Here is a 20,342-nt window from a genome sequence, read left to right as displayed (position 1 = left end):
CAATAAAAGCAATTAGCAATTAAATGACTAAACTTTTGAACTGCAAATATCTAAAACTGAGTTCTACTTAGGGCTTCACACGACACTGAGACTTTTCTCGTATCGTCTCGGTCTCGTATCGCTTTTCCGAGACGATACCGAGACCGAGACGATACCTTTGATAGTCTCGTCCAGTCCCGTCTCGTGTGAAGCCCTATGAGTAACCATCTTTGTATCAGATTGTAAGTATTAACATTCTATATTATTTTTATAAATTTTATTTGTAATTAACCAGCGGGAAACCCACGAAAATTATATTTTTGTATTTCGAGTGACTAATTTTTGTTTGTTTTAGGGGTCTAGCAAGGACTTCAAAAGACAAATTTTTCATTTGTTTAGGGATTTTCCACCTGAGTCCGACATCGTAGAAGAACCATTATTACACCAGATTGTGAGTATTAAATGTCTTTATCATTTTCCTGCCTAACTTTTGTGATTATCTCACAATTTGACTCGCAAAATTGCATTTTTATGTACGAAGGACTAATTTTTGATTGTTTTGAGATTTTGCCCTGAGTCTGATATCGTAGAAGGACCATTCTTGCATCAGATTGTAAGTATTAAATTTCTTTATCATATTCCTAATTAACTTTTGTGATTAACTTACAAATTAACCACCAAAATTGCATGTTGCATATGTTCGAAGGACTAATTTTTGCTAAAACCATTTAGGGATTTCACTTTATTATTTAGGATTTTTGGAACACAAGCATCGCGTTACTCAAGTCAAATTGAATGAATCAAAAGTAATAAATACTACCCTGATGTTTCTAATTTTGTTTTGTGTCTGATATGTTGCTTGTGTCGGCGCAGCGCGTCAGTTTTCTTGCTTATTTAGATAGTACTGCTCGGGTCTATCTGCTTTGTTTACGCCTGATATCAATTCTCTTTACACTTTAGTCGATCGCGCGCTGTGCTACGGTTAGCACGTGTTTTGTTCGTCAGTCGATCTTCGTAGCGACCTTACGCGTTTCATACTTTAATTCTGTAATTGCCTTCATCGGCCTTTCGTAACAGGGTAATGTGGCGCAACCCGAATTAATCATCGGTTCGTCTGTGCGCTTGGGATGTTCGGCCGGCCGTCGCTAGATATTATTCGGTTGTGGAATTATCTGCAACTGTGTTGATCTTTATGTGCGCCGCATGTGTGTTCATCGGCAGTCGTTTATCTTCTCGAATATTGGCAAAGCTTGGATTTATTATTAATTCCTGCTGATAGACAACGTTGGTGCCCAGTTTTTGAGTATGGGAGTCATGTAATCAGCGATATCCATGAAAGAAGTATTGGAGATGCGCACATTTTAAGGTAAGTCTTTATTGCTACGAGATTTGAGATTCGTCAATGTTTTTTATTTGAATGATATATGTATTTTAAATGTTGTCAATAAAATACATTGTAATGTTATAAACTAATTCTTATTTCTTTGTGGTATCCTCTTTGTCGTTTTCAGTTTTAAATAATATGGCATATAAGTCTTATGTGTGAGCAGCGGGTATAAGCGCGTATGCTTAAATTGTGTTGTTTTTAAAACATGATAAAAGTAGAAACATAAATAGAAGAATCAAATATTAATGATAAAACACTCGGTGGTCGAGTGGAGACATGCACTTGCTGGCATGCTAGCAGACACGGATCGAATCTCAGGTATAAAAGGCATTTTTCTCAAATATAAAAATAGCAGGTGTAATTTGGGTTGCATGTATGAACGAAAATATATGAGATATTGAAATACAAGTGAAGGCAATATGAGAAATAAGAAAGAGCAAGTGGAGAAACGGAGAACAGAGAAATAGAAGAAGAAGAAGTAGTAGAGAAGAGGAGGAGTGAGTAGGAAGAGAACACCGAGGGGAAAGAGGAGTAGAATAGAAGAAAGAGCACAGGAGAGGATCAGATTTTTAAATTTTTGGCACGTGTCGTTATAAGACAGTCACACTACTTCGATGTGTCCATTGCTCCCGGCCCATCCCACAGCTACGATGTCTCTGCGCTTCATCCCCGAAATACTCAGGCATATCAACAATTTTTATGGTGGGGATCATCCCCAGGAGAGGGAACTCCTTATAAGGACTTGTTCAGATATTTCTAGTTTTAAGTCGCCTCAAGAGAGGGGACACTTAAAAATATTCTTACGAGTTCTGACCTGTAGCTGAAATGAAAGATGGAGTACACAAATCATACAGGATACCTTAACAATTTTTATAGTGGGGATCATCCCCTGAGAGAAGGAACTCTCTTAGAGACCTGTACCTGAAATGATAGAAGTACACATCAATCAAAGAAGTCAATATATCTTACTATTTCTTTATTAACAATAGAATACAAGTTTAGAATTTACAAGTCAACAATATACCTGCCGCCATATTGACACAGAACTTACGACCTGCATCGTCGCGCACATATAAGCAAGTAACACGTCAAAATATTCTACCGGGATGAAGAAATTAACAAATTGCTCATTTTCTAGGTGATGGAAAATGGAAACAAATATACAGGGTGTTACAAAAGAAATTTTTTTAAACACTCAAATATCGCTCGTTTTCACCGTTACTCTGGGAAACAAATATACAGGTCGTTACTAAAAGAAAATTCAAAGTATAAGATGTTAAATTCTAATAATGTTCAAAGCAAAATTTTCAAGGAAGTGAAGGAAAACAATTATACAAGGTGTCACAAATAGGAAATTCAACCATCAAAGAGGAAAACATCTAAACACTGCAAATATTGCTCGTTTTTACTCGATTCTCCGGGAAACTAATAAACAGGGTGTTACAAAAAAATTAGAGTGCGAAAAGAAAGCCCTAAAACCACAACTAAAGGAACAAAGAAAAGCGAATATACAGGGTGTTCCAGAAGGAAAATTCCAACTTTAAAACAAGGAACACTCAAAACTCACAAATAAAGGCGATTTACTACGTACTGGTAGGAAAACTAATATACAGGGCGTTACAAAAGGAAAAAATATACAAATAAAAAGCTACAAATACGGTCAATATTCACATCACGACGAGAGGAATTTATACGGAAACAACTATATTTTTTAAAAGATTCAAAGATTTCACCCGAAAATCTTCGTAAAAGTTGAGTAAAAAAGGTGCTACAAGAATAAAACGTTTACATTTTAATATATTGTGTATATATTTATCATTTGATGATAGCATCAACTGCATAAGATAACTGACGGGTGAAGCATCATAAATTGATAGAAAACATCCAAATCATCAGACGGCACGCGAAAAGAGGAACAAGCCGACGGTCGACGGCAAAGTGAGCGTGGCCGACCACATGAATATTGTCATTTTAATAATCCTCAGATACTTTTTTATAACAATGCTTGTAATAATTAAATCATGCATGTTATTTTCGGAAACAGGGCTATGAATTCAGATTTTAAAAAAATCGCAAAATTAATATACCTCAAATGGAATAATCAATTTAATATAAACCGTCTTAACTTACCGCAAAAAAATTAATTACTAATTAATTAAAATTTAAAAAAAAATCATCAAACTAACGCGAGGGCGCAAAAACCGGATAAAATATCATTTTTTTTTGCAATAACTCGCGTTGCAGACAAATCTCCTTCAACAAATTAATATTGCCTTATAGAGAATTAAATTCTGCACCTCTAGACATCGCGCTCAAATTTGTGTGAGGCCCCGTTCGATCACAATAATGAAAAACCGCACAAAATTAACTCAAGGACAAAAAAACCTGATAAAATATCTTTTTTTTGCAATAACTCACGTTGGACACGAATCTCCTTCAAGAAATTAATATATCTTTATAGAGAATTAAATTCTGCATCTCTAGACATCGCGCTCAAAATTGTGTAAGTCCTCGTTCGCCCACAAAAATGAAAAAACGCACCTAATTAACTCAAGGACGCAAAAACCGGATAAAATATCATTTTTTTTTGCAATAACTCACGTTGCAGACAAATCTCCTTCAAGAAATTAATATAACATTATAGAGTATTAAATTCTGCACTTCTAGACATCACGCTCAAATTTGTGTGAGTCCCCGTGAATATCTTCTAAACTAAAAGAGATAGCAACCAGAAAATTGTAGATTGGGGAAGATTGGAAAATTCTCTATCAGACGGAAATTTAAAATAATTTAATTTAATAGGGTAAAAGGTCTAAAAACGGGACAGAAAATGCTAAAAAATGCAAATTTTCAATTTGTGACGATTGATTTAAAATGCGAGTATTTCGTAAACTAAAAAAGATAGAAAGGAACGAATCGCAGAGTCTTAATCTACGAACAATTCTCTATAAAATAAGCGACTTAAATTAGAAATTTAAAAGATGAAACTTTAATTCATAAGAAAAAAATTGGGCAAATGGGAGTCAGCTATACAATCATCCACGTACGGTGCCCTGAACACGAGTCACTTCTACCGTTACCCTCGTACGGTGTCCTGAACACGAGTCACTTCTACCGCTGCCCTCTTTTAAACTAAAATCGCAAGCGACCAACGTATCAAAGAATATGAAAGATTGGAAAATTCTCGATCAGGTAAAAATTAAAAATAATTTTGTTCCGTGGGGGTATATGCGATCAAACCTAAACTAAAATATACTGCATGCGATATCAGCAGATGGCAACGTGACACAAAAATTGTTGTTTATACACAAACGTTGATAAATCAGCAATTTGGTTGATTCTAGTCCAATCTAGAGTTATACTCTAAATAAATACAAACAAATTTTCAAAATTCACCTAAAAATGAAAATAAAAACCTCTCGATGAGATGAAACAAGAATTGTCCTTAGCAAATTTTAATTTATGAATTACCTATTCTCGATCTCTCTTATTTTCCCAATTTGAATACCATATCTAATAGAGAATTTTACAAAGATTAAGAATCTTCAATCCGAAATAATTGGAATTAAAAAAAGCGAGATAAAATGGGGTTAGGGATGGTTAGGGTGGAATTCCGTTGAATTGCATCTTCAAGTACAACTCTTACGCGTTGGTAAGCGAAGGAAAAACTAAACAGTTAATTTTGAGATGTATCAGCCGAGTACGCGACTATCTTATATATTTGCAATACGCGGTGGAACGCGATAAATCAAAACTACGTACCTAAATACAAACTAATAGAGGACGCAGAAATTAAAACAAAAAATATAATTGGATTATAAACTTACCAATGCACAACTCATGGACTCCAAGGCACGGCAAATACTGTAAATAAACAAAGAAAACATAAGTTAAAACAAAAATATTTACTACAATTTAGTAATATTATAATCATACAACGGAGAAAAACAAACAATCTGTGCTGTTTAGTTAAAAGTATCGAGTACTAACACCAGCACAATTGGTCATCCTAATGATAATATCAAATCAACATGGGGGCGATACACTTAACCAGCATTTATGGACAATAAACGCGCAAACAGTGAATTATATTACTATAGTAGATTTACTATCGAATATAATGCGAATTTAGAAAGTAGATGTCCAGACAAACAATACGAGTCGCGTAAAATATTGGATCAACCAGAGACCGCCACGAAACTGGCTGCAAACTGTGCAAGCCACGACGTGACAGTTTATGATAAGAAAGCAATAGATGCGCATAGCCTGTTCGTCCATGGCACGCGACCGTGAGCGAGAATCGCTTTGGCACGTTACCTGCGATCAAAACTAAACTAAGACACGCCAACATGCGGCGTGAGGGGATCTCATGCGTTGCATTCTCGCGGCGAATGCGATAAGAAAGTGAAAGTTGTGTTCAAAACAAACACAATTCTCGGGTCGAATGCTCGCGCTTGCTGATAGCTATAGAAATAAACAATACATGTCTATTTTACAATTTTTGTTAATCTACGGACAATTCTCTATAAAATAAGCTAATTAAATTGGAAATCTAACTGAAGAAAAAAAAAAAACATCCTCATGCGGTTCCCCGAATGAGACTCAACTATACAATTGCGATTAATTGCAATATAACTAAATAAACAAAGAAACACCAAAGTTCTTGGCATATTTAAGTCAATAAGCTTGATTAGTGCATATCTTTTAAACTAAAAGCGATAACGGTCAACAGATTAAAGAATATGAAAGATTGGAAAATTCCCTATTAGATAAAAAAGAAAAATAATTCTATTCTTTGGAGTAAAGGTCCAAAAATATGACTAAAGCGATAAAATGTGCAATTTTCTGATTTTTGTCAAAAGATAAGAAATTAGAATACAACTGCTTCGCTTGAAGTGACAACACATGCCATGCAATTTTAAGCACATTTATGAATATAACAATCTATAAAACACTACGAAAATATGATAATAAAGTAAAACAAACGGCGGAAACATAATCAATCAATGTGGTTGAGAATATTATTTAATTTACTTACTGGTTAGTACTGCAAAATTTCCATCGTAAACGGCATCCGTCGGCACCCCGCTCACGAACAAATACACAATATTTGCATTTCGAGAATATCTTATGAGCGAAAAATCATTAGCGAGATACAATAGACAGCAGTAATTACTAAGAACACCGAAAGTAATAGGAGTTATCGAATTAAATCCGAAGAAAGGAGAATCGCGACGACCGCGTGCGAACCATCTGTCGGATACGGCGAAACTAATTTTATTCCTGCAGCGTGAGCAAACGATACACGCGGCACCATCACACGGTCGCATATATAGTACAAAACTATACACGAATATCGTACGCAAATCACCTGACAATATGGGATATGAACAAACCGGTCGAATTCCAGTGCGATGTGAGATCGTAAGGCTGTTTAGACACTACCACATACCAACATTGGACGTGTATCTTCGTCAATGAAATATAAATGTTTGTTTACTTTTTTAAGCGTTCAAATTGCTTCGAAACAAAAAAATCTTAATTCGGATAAAATTAAGAGAAACATTAGAATATAATTGGTCAGTTTGAATTTATTTAGTCGCCCTTACAATTACAATCGCACGCATCATATATAGATATATTTTCCTGGCTGTAAGTTTGTAAAACGGAGCAAATCAAATCAGTAAATAAAAATCATATATTTAAATTCCTTAAGAATAATTCCAACCTGATGCAAAATGCAATCATTCGCGGCGCGTAAACCCTCAATTAATAATTAATTAATACTCAAAGAGTTCCGGTGGAATCCAAAATTTCGTTAGTTTATATTTAAATTAGTATTCGTATCAGGTAACACATTGAGGCAACGAGTTGTGCAGAAGTCAAAAATGGTTCGCAAAACTCCAAAATATTATTTATAATCACACACAAAGTCTGCTGGCCGGCGACCGACGACAACCGATCAGAAATTCACGCGAAAATGTAATACACGTTTAAAATTGCTGATTAATTATTCACATTATAGGAATGATGCGTATATGCAATCCGGGTTTAACGAAGCCGCACATCACGCGCGCACAATCGAAAAAACCTTAAAAAAATTACGTAACAACATGAAGATAAATTAAGGACTTCGAGTATAATGAAGAAAATGTGCGTGCACATCACCTGATGACAAAAATGAAACTAACGTGGTACACAAGCCAACCGCGTGGCGATCGCACAAAAATTGCGCGAGATAAGAAAACATGTTTGTTTGTAAACACTGATACTTTAAGGGTGCATTCGCGTTGGACGCTTACGCGCTGTGAGCGTGCTTACATGTCATTTTCATCGTTCGACTTGGCGCTGTGAGTGACACATAAGTACGCTCATGGCTGAGTTCGTAGCACAGACTTCGCGCTCATTTATGCTCACGCCACAGAGGTAGGGCAGCGAAAGCGTGAGCGCCAATTTTTATTATCTGTCAAAACGAATGCAACTTGAGCATAAGCTAACCAAAAATTTCATTTATTTCTAAATTGTTAAATTCTTTACAATCCCGCAAAATGGCAAGCAGTCAACCAAAATTAATTTCTGTTGAGCTAACTGATCCAGAAAGTAATAAAATTTACAATTAAATTAAAATTTAAAAATAAAAATTTAAATTATTTGATAAACAGTTGCCATGTTGATGATTATTGACGCTCACAATATCCAAAACGAACGAAATTTATTTATTGATTCTAAGCGCCTATAGGCCATCTCGAACACTAAAAATTTGTGCTTATAAGCGTGAGCGCTCACAGCGCGTAAGCGTCCAACGCGAATGCACCCTAAGTGTGGTAGTGCAGAACATGAATAGAGTTGTACTCGTACTATGCATGGAACTATTAATTTCGATTAAATTTTAAATCGGATACCTGATAGATAATTTAATTCTACATCGATTATTTTGGTAACTTTTTTTGATAACATTAACCGTTTAGACCCTATTTACAATTTTAGAGAAAAATGCATTCGTCTTTCGTAGACCTTTTTGTTCTTGACATAATCGCCAAAAAATTCGACCCTGTTTTTTGACCGAAAAACATTTTAACAAAATAGTTCGACACTGTTCTTTGGCCAAACAAAATTTAAGTAAAGAAAGTTTGACCCTGTTTTTCGACCAAAAAAAAAATTAACTAAAAAAATTCGAACGAAAAATTCTAAGTAAAAAAGATCGCCCCTGTTTTTCAACCAAAAAAATTTTAACAGGAAAATTCGAACGAAAAATTTAAGTAAAAAAGTTTGACTCTGTTTTTCGACCGAAAAAAAATTCCATCGAAAAAATGTTTACAAAAAATTTGACCGAAAACATCAGGAACGACGTTCGACCCTGTGATTCGACCAAAAATAATTATAAATACGTTGTTTTTCAGCCAGAAAATGAAATTTATTGCACAAAAATAGCTATTTTTAAGAGCATTTTAGGGCACTTCCCGTAGGGCTAGCAGATTGAAATGGTATGTACCGTGTAGATAAACTCCCGAACTTTAATCTGACGTTAAGAAACTTCAAGAAAGTCTATTAATTCCGGAGATATAGGGTGTTTTCCACACCATGTTTTTAATTTTTGTGCAAAACAACTATTTTTGAAGAGCATTTTAGAGCACTTCCGGGAAGGATAGAGGGTTGAAAATGTATGCATCACGTAGATAAACTCTTAAGCTCTAATATGACGTTACCAAACTTAAAAAAGTCATTTAATTCCCGGGATACAGGGTGTTTTCCACACTATGTTTTCAAACTTATTGGAAAACTCCAATTTTTAAAGAGTATTTCAGGGTGCTTTCGAAAGGGCTATTGGGTTGAAAAGGTATGCATCGTAACGAACTCTAATATAACGGTAAATACCTTCAACAAAGTAAATTAATTTACAAGATACAAGGTGTTTTCCAAACTATGTTTTCAAACATTTTGGAAAATGTCAATTTTTAAAGGGCATTTTCCAAAGTCAAGCCCTTTGGCTAGTTGGTTAGAAGTAAGAGAGGTAAGATACCCAATCCAAATAAATATACAAATAAAACACCATTATAAAATTTTATTGCAAAATTAAGATTTTCTTTGCAACGCGTTCTTCGGATACACTTCGAACAAGGCAAAGTGCCGTCCGACGTCATCGCACACACAAACACGGAAGGATATTGAAATCACGTTATACAAATATATTACGGACAAAAATTGTCACGTTAACGAGATTGCAGAATTAATTCTTGTAACCTTAAGATTACGAGTACAAAGAAACAATACAAGATGAAAGGTACGGTAAACCGAAAATGTATCCGTCAACACGCAACAATTTTGAGTTATAACGGAACCCTCGTTACACGGATTTAATGAAAAAAGAATAATAATAATGTAATAATATTTAAAAACTTACCAATGAAGCGGGTAATCAAATAATGTACCGAAACAGAAAGAAGACGGGTGTAAGACCTCGCACTATGCTACACACTTATTAAGTCCGTTCCGTCGGACCCGCAATGACCCACAATGATCCGATCATTGCGAGTAAGTAAACTTTCTGAAGTACCCGTAAAATCCTGCTGAGGGGAGACGCTAATTATAGGTACTCGAAAGTAAGAATTGTATACATATTTCCAATTCCAATATTTAGCATCGAAAAAATCTAATAGTCGATGGAACACAATAAACAAATGTACAAATACGTACAAAAGATGATACAAGTTTTATGATCGTTTCACGCACAAATCATCGTTAGAAAAACACTAAACACGTCTATTGTCATTAAGTGCTAATTTTTATGCTGATTTTTAGAGATAAAATGTTATGGAATTCATTTAATTGAAATGGAAGAAAGAAAGGCGGCGAGCCGTGGGCAGGTAAGAACTGACTAAAACGTGCGAACGTTTGTAGTGCGAGCATAGCTAGAAGTTGTTCAAGGCGATAGAGTTGTTTATACACAAACTCCGATAAGTCGGAAGAGTAAAACACGAAACAATAGCAAAATGAGTGTTAAAAGCAGTAATGTTATGCTTTATCCCTTAGAAGCCGCGTTCCTACTCGAAAACTAAACCTAAACCTGGAAATAGAGGGAAAGCAGAACAAATAGCGTAAGCATCACGTAACTAAACGTTGTTAACCATAGCCTCCGTCCCATCACTTATAACAACTCTTGCGCTATATTAATATGAAAGCGGCATTACTATGGCTCGAACGGTTACCGAGATAATGCACAAACGTACACAGTTTGCGGAAATTAGCAAAATTACCAAATTTGGAGGGCGATTGTCAGGTAGTTGGTGTGTGATTTCTAACCAAATGAAAAAAGAGCTTTATTTTAGCACAAATAATTGTTGCGACTCAGTTTCCGCTACAAGGTTGGTAAAGATAAACAAATTATTTCGCTTGAAGATTCAACACTAGCGTCATCTAGTTGTCGGAACACCAACTACTACAAATTAAAAGTTAACTGTAATACCATTACAATTGCTCATTCAGTTTTAAGTTATATCAGATGCCTGAAAAGAACCGTCACGGCTTCTAGAATATACCAATTAATTTAATGTACACATGTAGAAACGTATCGTATCTACAAACATTAAGAAAGAATCGAGAATAAAGCCAGTCGGTTTATATTTATAAGAATACAACGTGTGGTTTATGTTGGTCCTTTTATTAGATGATTATTAACATTCCAGGTAATTGATTTCATTCACTTTTGGTGGATGCACGAGCTGTTTTCAGCGTAGATATTGTATCAAAATTCTCGACTGAACAAACAATGATTTAATTATTATAATATGAAAATACTTTGCTTTTATTCGCTTAATTTTTAAAATTATGTATACACAAGATGGCACCCTGTGAATTTTTGATTTATAGATTAAATTGCAATCAACGATTACCATAGATTACAAATTGTGGCAACCATGTATGTTTAAAGTCGAAAACATGTGAATTTTCTGCTAAAAATAGTATTGTTGAAGTCCCGTTTCTATAGTGCATAGTGAGAACGATATGGCGACTGATATAACAATGGTGCATGCTGCATCGACAGCAAATGGCACTTGTTTACTGTTGACATTAGGTATATTAGTCGGAAATTTTTAGTTCCAGTTACATTTATCGTTGTTTTCGAGTTTTTTTGCTAGCGCGTGCTTCGCTGAACATTTACAAGCAAAATATTTATAATCCGATGAATTTCTGCTCTTATTTCTTCTGGGACGAAGGTCAGAATGTTGGGAACGAAATATATAACATGAAATATATCATGTCTTTATTAGATTTCAATCTAAAATGCTGAACGTAATTTTTGAGTGATAACCGCGTACGCAAAATCTACGGTTACAAATCAGCGTTCAAGAATTTATTTTTGTCGAAATTGCTTACATATTTGAATAATTAACATACCTGTACGAGTAATTGCATTCCCCTTTTGTAATCTTCAAATCAGGCAGAGTAAAACATAAGAATTTGTGCAATTCTGATTTCTTGTTGCGCTCAATATAAAACGGATTGTAACATTCGCGAACCGTTATTTGCCGTCGACCACCCTTAGTCGGGTTTTCCTTGAGGCCTGGCTGCTGAGGAGAGCGCGCGTCGTGCGCCACACGTCGCTCGCTTTCCACGCGAACGCGCGCCGCCCGCACTCGAGCTCGCTCGCGGATTCGAGACGCCGACCACACTCGCTTCGCACCGCAGAGAGGGTCCAGTCGATCCGACGTTCGCCTGCCATTCGCGCGCCCGCTACACACTGTGCCCGTCGATCCAACGCGTAGTGCGCACGACCTGAGGAACCCCGCGAGGTATCCTGCGACATCCAGCATCTTATCGACCAGAACGAGAAGGTGAACAAACCACACGATGGCATCCGGCGAAGATTCGATGAATGACAATGTGCAATTTTTCGAGGGGGTCGAGAAACTGGTGGAGATTTGGTTTACCACCAACGATGCCACCAAGAAGGGCGCTGATTTGAGGAAAATTCCTAGGTAAGAAGAAATTAGCAATTAAATTTATTCATTTCAATGTTAAGATCAGATATGTAAGAAAAAAATTATTGCTGAATTGTTAAAAGAGGGCAAAATATCCGAGTCAGCATTCAGTGATATTGTTGATTGGACCGTAACGGCGCGCGGTGACCGTGAGCGGGATAGCGGGATTTTCCTCCCGTCGGCGGGCAAAAAAAGGGAATATTTGCCAGGACGCGTGGCAAGCGCACGCACCTGACCGGCGTGTACCCGTACCTGTACCTTTTCGCATGTAGTTTGCATGAACATTTACGTTTTTCGAATTCGCGCGCTCGCGTTGTGCGCTGTGTATCGATCGGTCGACCTTTGCTTTACCGTAAACCTGAATATAAACAAACGGCGTGTAATGTGCAACAATGTCGCACAATTCAACATTGGGAGGCATGTCTAATAACGGAAACATAAATTATTAAACATACTCCAAATCCAGCTGATATTTACTTAAATATTCTGCTGCACTAATCCGTACTTGTCAATATTTATCGTTGGCTTAGGTATTTCTTTGTACCCACGGTGTTATTTGTTACCATTTGCGATAGTACATGAGCGCAACGTTGATTATTCCGAATTTTACACTACAATAGTTATCGTACGTGTAAGGTTGCAACATTACTACGTATTCAAATCTTATCGCCGCGTATTTGTGAACATAATTTGCCAGAGAAGAAACTTTACAAACCGATAATTTTTTTCTATTTTTGGAAAATTTTGACCGCGCGCGCGTCCATTAAACTTCTCCTATGTGACGATTAACTTGTTGATTGATTTAATTGCCAAGTTCAAAGTACAATTATGTAAGTATGCGCATACAATTGTTACTTATTAGTTTTGGTTTTGCCCTCTGCTCTTTATTGTCGTTTCTCGTTTGTATTATTTATTTTGTAACACTGCTGTGTCTCGTGCATGCGCGCCGGCTTACAAGCATCGCACATTAATCGAATCTATTATTAGATGTTCGCGCTGCAGAATTTTATACGAGCAATCAAATAAATTGATTGCCGAGCTTGCTCGTTGACTCCTTTGTTGTCGCCGGGATCGCCGTTAAACACGCTTCGCATAAATCATTATAAACCGCATGAGTATCTCAACCGCATGTCACTTTCGCGGATTCCGATATATCCAGCTTATGATTTAATCCAGTAAAAACGATGACCCTGAACGTTTTTTGATTTTGTTTTAGGAGCAAACTGGAGTCCTTGCTGAAGATAGTCCGCTGTGAGATAATCAGTTTCACCAGCAACGACAATATAGACGCCTACGTGCTGAGGTAAGATCAATTTATGTCCGTTGTTAAATGATTGTGTGTTGGGAATCGGGTCGCGGCGTCTTTTTATAGCCGCTGATAGTGCGATTATCAGTAGTTTTGATAGTCTGCCGGCGTGCTAGACGAGATGCTCTCGAAGTGGGAAGTGGAGTCGCGCATTCGTTTGTGTCGCATCATCGCATGTACACTGGTATCGATCCTGCGGGCCGCCGCAACGCGCGCTTTCCTGACGCGGACGAGAGAGCCTGACGAGATCGATTGCCGCCTTCGATTCGGCCGCAGCCCCTTCTGAAAGGGGCAAGTACTTACGTCAGCAGCGTAGGCGTGCAGCTGCCGCTTGGTCTCCCTGCAGCCAGCAGGAGGACTTCAGTCTGACGAGCTAATTATCTATCTCGCTGGCGACCTAGAATCCCAGCGAGGCAATGTAGATGGCCGTGGCCAAGGGCAAGGTCCCAACACACGGCGAGCGCACAGCGCACGCGTATCCGTTCCATTTTCGCGACGAAGTTTATCTCCACGGGTATTTTTAGCCGCCGCCACAGCGCCGCTGCCTCCTGGGCTTGACCCGCCCGCGTCTTGCTCCCTTCATCCATCGATCCTGCAACCTCATCTCCTAACTCTGCTATCAGACAAACAATACACACATCTACAAAGATTCGCCAGTGTCGAATTCGAATGTAAACCCTTCAGGGAAAGAGCGAAATTACTTGGCAGGCAGCCACGGCCGCAACGAGTCGTGTGTTTACTGTTTTTCATTTTCTTGCGCACGATAAACCGCGTGTATCAGCTGTGGGTAACTCTGTTGTTGGCACGCGTCGTTTGCACGCCACGCGAAAATAGCTTTTCAAGAGCAGTGTCACTCCGATCGCGCGAATTTACTCTTACTTAACGCAATTACGTTGTGTTTTTTTCCCACATCGCAACCAAATATTTTCGCTGTTGCGTCAACAACGCGCTGAATTACAGCGCCCGCGGCTCGTGGAAAAATGCTCAATTTATACTAATCAGTCATCTGGGTGAATGAACACTTCGATCGCATTATGTAATCCGGCAGGGCCGTTTCACGAGAAGATCCAGTTCAACAAACCGCCTGAATTATCAAGGCCCGGCGTGTGTGCGATAAGAGGCCTGAATATAAATGCATGTACAGTTACATCACTACGCGCTCAAATTGTTACGATCACAATTTCGAGCGAAATTAAAAGGGTGAAGGTCGCACCTATTTCCGCGACCTAAAGTGTGTTCATTGTGGAGCACTGTTTCAATATGTATGGGATCTTTAATTTATACCGAGATTAGTTTGGTGTTGATCAACGTCGCAATCAGTTTTAAAACAAATCGCGAATGCTTTCGAACTAATATGGCGCGCGCACGAAGATAGTTTGCTGTTGCTATCGGTCAACCGGCGTCGTCTAGTTCATTACGCAGATAAAACGTGGATGTCACAGTGGAATCGTTTGAATTCGCGCATCGATGCTTGTCCTCCATGGTCTTGTCCCCGAACCGGGTTCGAGTTCGAGTTCATTAATTGCTACTTTATGGCAGCTTACCAACGCGAAAACCAAGCAGTAGCCCGCACTGGCCTTGTGCACGTGTGTTCGTGAAAGCAAAAGTTTTCATCGGGACGTGCCTTGCATTACATTGTGACATTATTATTAGCAATACGTATTAGTCATTAATACTCTGTCAACTTGCTCACGATACATTCAGGGAATGTAATTTGAATTTAAGTTGTATTAATGCATGTGTCTTCTGTCAATGTTCATAGTTCATTTAAAAGTCTTGAAAACTTTCAAAAATAGAACTTTTGTACATATTTAGAATGTATTTGGAAGTAATGCATGTGAACCGACACATTAGTCATTTTTATTTGGAACAAGTGCAAAGGTCATTGATTAATTCACCATCCGGAACATGACAGCTAATATACATTGTACATTCCTTGATTCTCTGAGCAAGTTTATTAATGAAATGCTATCATGTGCAAACACAGTTTACAGACACTTACATTTGTTCGTACGTATGCTTTGTATTTTTTTAAATACATATTAGTGACGCGATGTTGGCGTCAGCATTTACAGTCGACCACATTTTGGCGCGTGGGGACCTAATAATGACTAATTAACCGATTTAAAATGCTCGACTCACGCAATTGCATCGAATTTGTAATCAATTATCAGATTTTCGTTTCAACTTTAAACTTTAATCCCCAATTTCTAAACGTATTGCTAACGTTTCACTTTTCCATTGCAGTGAAAGTTCGATGTTTATATCTAAGCGTCGTTTTATTCTGAAAACCTGCGGTACGACCACTCCATTGCTATGCTTGGAAGTCCTCTTGGACTTAGTCGAACATTACGCAGGATTTGACGAAGTGGACGACTTGTTTTACTCGCGTAAAAACTTCAAGCGTCCAGATTTACAAGTCACGCCGCATCAACACTTCGATCAAGAGGTGGAATTATTGGACAGTTTATTCAATGATGGTGCGGCATATTGTCTTGGGCCAGTCAATAAAGACTGCTGGTTTCTGTACACGCTGAACCCACTTCCAGAATTCAATGGGCGCCAGGTACCGAATGGCCAGAATGTTAAAATGGCCGAGCCGGATCAGACCTTAGAGATTCTGATGACCGATTTGGATCCAGAGATTATGTCGGTGTTCACACGTGAGGATTCACTGACCGCAGCTGATGCGACCAAGGTTTGTTTACCCCCCGTGATATGTTTACTAACATGCCGATATGAATGTGTTCCATTGTTGTTATAGAAGTCTGGTATAGATAAAATAATCCCGAATATGATAATCGACGACTATTTGTTCGAACCGTGCGGTTATTCGATGAACGGAGTTACGAAAAATGTAAGTACAAGTTGCAATATTTTATTAATTCATGTTTAGTCTATTGTGGGATATCAGAATGTTTGCTAATCGTATTCTATAATCCATTTGACATGTCTTGCTGTGGAATTGTAGATTAATACTGACTCCAGTTGTGTGAGTTTCACTTACTGACAATATTTTTGTGATGTAGAAATTTAACGAGATGACTAATTTTGTTTTATGTTTAGGGTAACTATATGACTATTCATATTACACCAGAACCAGAGTTCTCTTACGTTAGTTTTGAGACTAACGTCCCGGCTGCGTCTTACCGCGAAATCATCAGTAGAGTATTAGAGGCTTTCAATCCCAGAAAATTTACCATCACTCTCTTTGCAAATCAGGTATTACACGCTGTTTTGAAGGTTTTCAATAAATTCATTTACAAATTTACTGAAATATTTATATTTGTAGGCATCTCAAGCAAAGGATACACCAGCAGATTTGCGTCACCTCACCAAGATCGGAGATTGGCATCGCCGCGAGTTGCAGGTGTGCCAGTTCAAGAACTACGATCTCACTTATCTCTTCTACAGCAAGTTCCCAAGCTGAGGGTGTATGGACGAGCTGTGTTCTGTCACAGCTACCAGGCATGCGAAGTTTCCATCTGGCATTCCCATCATTCGCCCCAATCGCATTCCAAAAATTAAATCTCCATTAGGTCAACAACACTCGCCTTCCGTAACGGACGTTCTTACGAATTTATTAAACGCAGAGGACAAGAGCAACTCTGCGCGTACTTCACGCTTGAACATTCACTTCGCAAACGCACGAACCATCCGCACGCATCCGCTCAACATTCTCATCGCTTCCTTTATATTCATTTTGGTCTTCTCATTCGATGACTTCGCATCGGCACTCATCCTGTACTGCTGGTGGCGCACCAAAATCTCGTGAAGTGCTTTTCGAACTTTTGCAACGAGCAGCGCGTACTTGACGTAAAGTCAATACCCTAACAATAGAAAACCCTTCCAATCTTCCCTAACAATCATACTATCAGACCAACAGGTCATCCGATGACGCTTTCATGAGCAGATCATCGTCTTAGGCTGTGCGTGCCGTCGTTGTTCAACCTATGAGGGTTAGCGCGTCCGCACCGGCCTACGGTACGCATATGCGCGTCCTCGCTGCAAAAGTTCACGCATTCATTCAGGACATTTATTTGAACATTTCTGTATCTAACTCAACCCATCAGGGTTCAGATATGCGCCATTTGGCGCGAGAAAATTCGTTGTCGCCACCGCGTCCACGTGACAACTACATGCGGTCGCATGTTGATGCGGTGGTGTTTTCGAAAATTTAAACTTTTGTTATTGTTAAATTAATTCTATATAAGTATAAACAATATTGAAACGGAAGTAGAGCATCAAAAAATAAATTTAGAATTATTGTACATGTAATTTTTTAGAGAGAGAGAGCAAAAATATATATAATCGTTAGTAGGACCTTTTTGTTAACATAATAAGGCGGTTCAGTTCCATTGGTGATTACTAGCTAACTCTGTTCTGTTGTGATAAGACGGTTTTAACGCAAGACAATGGCAATTACCGTTTATTATAAACCTCGCCAGCTGATGGAGTTGGCTGTAATTCAACTTGGATACGTTGAGATATTTTAAGCTAAGGATTATTATGTTAGCACACAAAATTTAAAAAAAAATAACAAGCAGGGTTGAAAAAGGTCCATTTTTCTACATAATTAATACTGTTACATAGAATTTAATCAATGTAAGGGTATGATCTAATTGATTCTATACCAAATGTGTTATATTTTAGTATATTATATAAATGTATGTTTCTATGTATTATAGATTCAAGTGAGGAAAACTTTAAAATATGTTAATCAGATGAATACAGATATACAATAATCAAATATTTTTTTTATATCTCAAACATTGACTGAGGATAAGGCTCAGTCAACTTGTTTAATAAGAAAATTCTATAATTTGAGGCCGCCAGTGTAGTGACTCCATAATTCAATGCAAGATGTCGCCACATTATGATTCGAAGAGAGCGCGGAAGGGAAAAACCTAACCACCTGCTACTGAACACGACTAAGAACCCTAAGCGCTTACCGCTGCTCTTTTATAACTGCTGACTACCCGCAAAGAGTGGTGGGGGAAACTAGTGTTATTCGTGCATGAAGACACATATAAAACCTTCGACCAGCTCTCACCCACAATCATTGTGGAAAAACTTTAATAACATCATGATAACATGCGCCACTAGTCAACACATTCTACTAGTTCACATTAAATTCGTATTGAAATCAATAAATGATTACATTCTTATCACTGATCTGAGCGTATCAGTAAAGAGTCAATAATCAGCCACTAGTATTTATCTACTTGCTACAAATCGAGAATTTCAAGCACACGTCTGTTATAAATATTAATCTCTTAATGTGTGTGTAGATTGTATATTTGAATAGCCATTAGTGTAATTATCATAAGTTGATTGTACACAAAGTTCGTGTGGACAGCACTTTTATACTTGGCCTCATCGGAATACATTTTTCACATTTCGGTTATAATTATTAGCTAAGCTACGATGTAAGGTCAACTGGTTTCTGATAAACCGCTCAAGCGCAATAACAATTTTAGAATTGATTGATTATGTATCTGGATATAAAAACCGCGCGCACTCATCACTTGGTGTTAGTCGATATTCAGGCAGCGAACGAATATTTACCAAATCGTTGTGAATCATGAAGCGTACATTGATTTTCGTGGTTATTGCATTGCTTGTGATCCAAGCCACATTTGCACAAGGTAAGTACACGCATTTATTTACAGCTAATTCAAACATTTTTGTGTTGGATTTCGTGATATAATGCTATATTCGACATTCTTAAATAAATTCATTCGTTAATTAACCTTTAAAACAATAAGTTTAATGTTTCATCAAATATTTCTTCGAAAAGAGGCTTAAAATCGATGATGTGATGATTGGATTTTTTTATAGAGGCCGAGGTGTGCACAGAGGGTGAGTCAAAAAAATCCGACGATAACTGCAATGATTGCTACTGTACCAAGGGGGGCTGGGCGTGCACAAGGAAACAATGTGACGGACCAAAAGTGCAAATCAGAGATACCCGAGGTAAGCTCTAGTTGCGCTTGTTTCAGAGCAGATTGCACACCTGATATATTTTGTAGCACACAAAATTATACATTGTTATTTTTAATAGCCGTGGCATTGTTCTCGCAAAGCATAAAGTTTTAAATCTTAAACGAAGCATAATTTATTAACGTCTTTTGTAGACGTCCACGACCACTGCGAGACTGGGCAGACCAAAAAGATCGAGTGCAACACATGCCAGTGCCATGCGGGAAATTGGGCCTGTACCGAGATGGCTTGTTTCGTAAAACCAACAGCGTAACAATTTCAGTCCAGATTGTAATTGTAATGCGACTATCAATAACTTGTAGACTCTTTGACGATGTCTGGCAAATGAAATAAAATTGATGCATGTAGAAAATTAATTGGCACTTTGTTATTGCCCCGTTGTTTACATTGGTGGTATATCACTGATTTGTGTTCGAAGCTTGCTTGCGAATGATGTTGTTGTAGGTGGAACATTACCGATTAACTTGGAACAATAACCAAATGATGGAAGTCGTCAACAGGTGATGTAAACACAGTGTCGCGCGTTTACTACTCGTATTTACACCTTTGTTCGAAGAACAATGAAGACATCATTTCCTGTGACAGCATTTTTGGGTTTGTTGGTGTGTTGGAAAACAGAAGGAGATTACTACTCGCCGCTTGATATGTGCAAATTCAACGAGACCAAATGGGTCAACTGTAATTATTG

At 37.8% G+C, this 20,342-nt stretch overlaps 1 protein-coding gene across 2 annotated transcripts; it reads left to right on the top strand.

The window, feature by feature from the left end:
- Positions 1-11,993: 11,993 nt before the first annotated feature.
- On the top strand, positions 11,994-20,010 carry SamDC (S-adenosylmethionine decarboxylase). 2 transcript variants are annotated; one of them, XM_065299932.1, is made up of 9 exons: positions 11,994-12,342; positions 13,562-13,648; positions 15,899-16,349; positions 16,416-16,508; positions 16,623-16,643; positions 16,718-16,873; positions 16,944-19,299; positions 19,493-19,627; positions 19,789-20,010. In XM_065299932.1, the coding sequence occupies exons 1-7, from the start codon at positions 12,215-12,217 to the stop codon at positions 17,079-17,081; spliced, it is 1,074 nt and encodes a 357-aa protein (XP_065156004.1). In that variant the 5' UTR covers positions 11,994-12,214; the 3' UTR covers positions 17,082-19,299; positions 19,493-19,627; positions 19,789-20,010. The 2 variants fall into 2 exon arrangements, with proteins under 2 accessions (XP_065156004.1, XP_065156012.1); XM_065299940.1 differs by lacking the exon at positions 16,623-16,643 and having other exon boundaries at positions 11,999-12,342.
- Positions 20,011-20,342: the final 332 nt, after the last annotated feature.

This window comes from Atheta coriaria, unplaced genomic scaffold, assembly GCF_025399875.1.
Source record: "Atheta coriaria isolate IRGN ID8LTWV9N9 unplaced genomic scaffold, Caltech_Dcor_3.1 hic_scaffold_1_pilon, whole genome shotgun sequence".
Classification (NCBI taxonomy): Eukaryota; Metazoa; Arthropoda; class Insecta; order Coleoptera; family Staphylinidae; genus Dalotia; species Dalotia coriaria.
This window is presented reverse-complemented; position numbering and strand designations above follow the sequence as displayed.

Excerpts from the sequence above, each read along its gene's own strand:
- SamDC (XM_065299932.1), top strand. The coding sequence starts at position 12,215 with ATGGCATCCGGCGAAGATTCGATGAATGACAATGTGCAATTTTTCGAG. Across the intron at positions 16,509-16,622 it reads TGAACGGAGTTACGAAAAAT|ATTAATACTGACTCCAGTTG; the intron begins GTAAGTACAAGT and ends GTGGAATTGTAG. Across the intron at positions 16,644-16,717 it reads TTAATACTGACTCCAGTTGT|GGTAACTATATGACTATTCA; the intron begins GTGAGTTTCACT and ends TTTTATGTTTAG.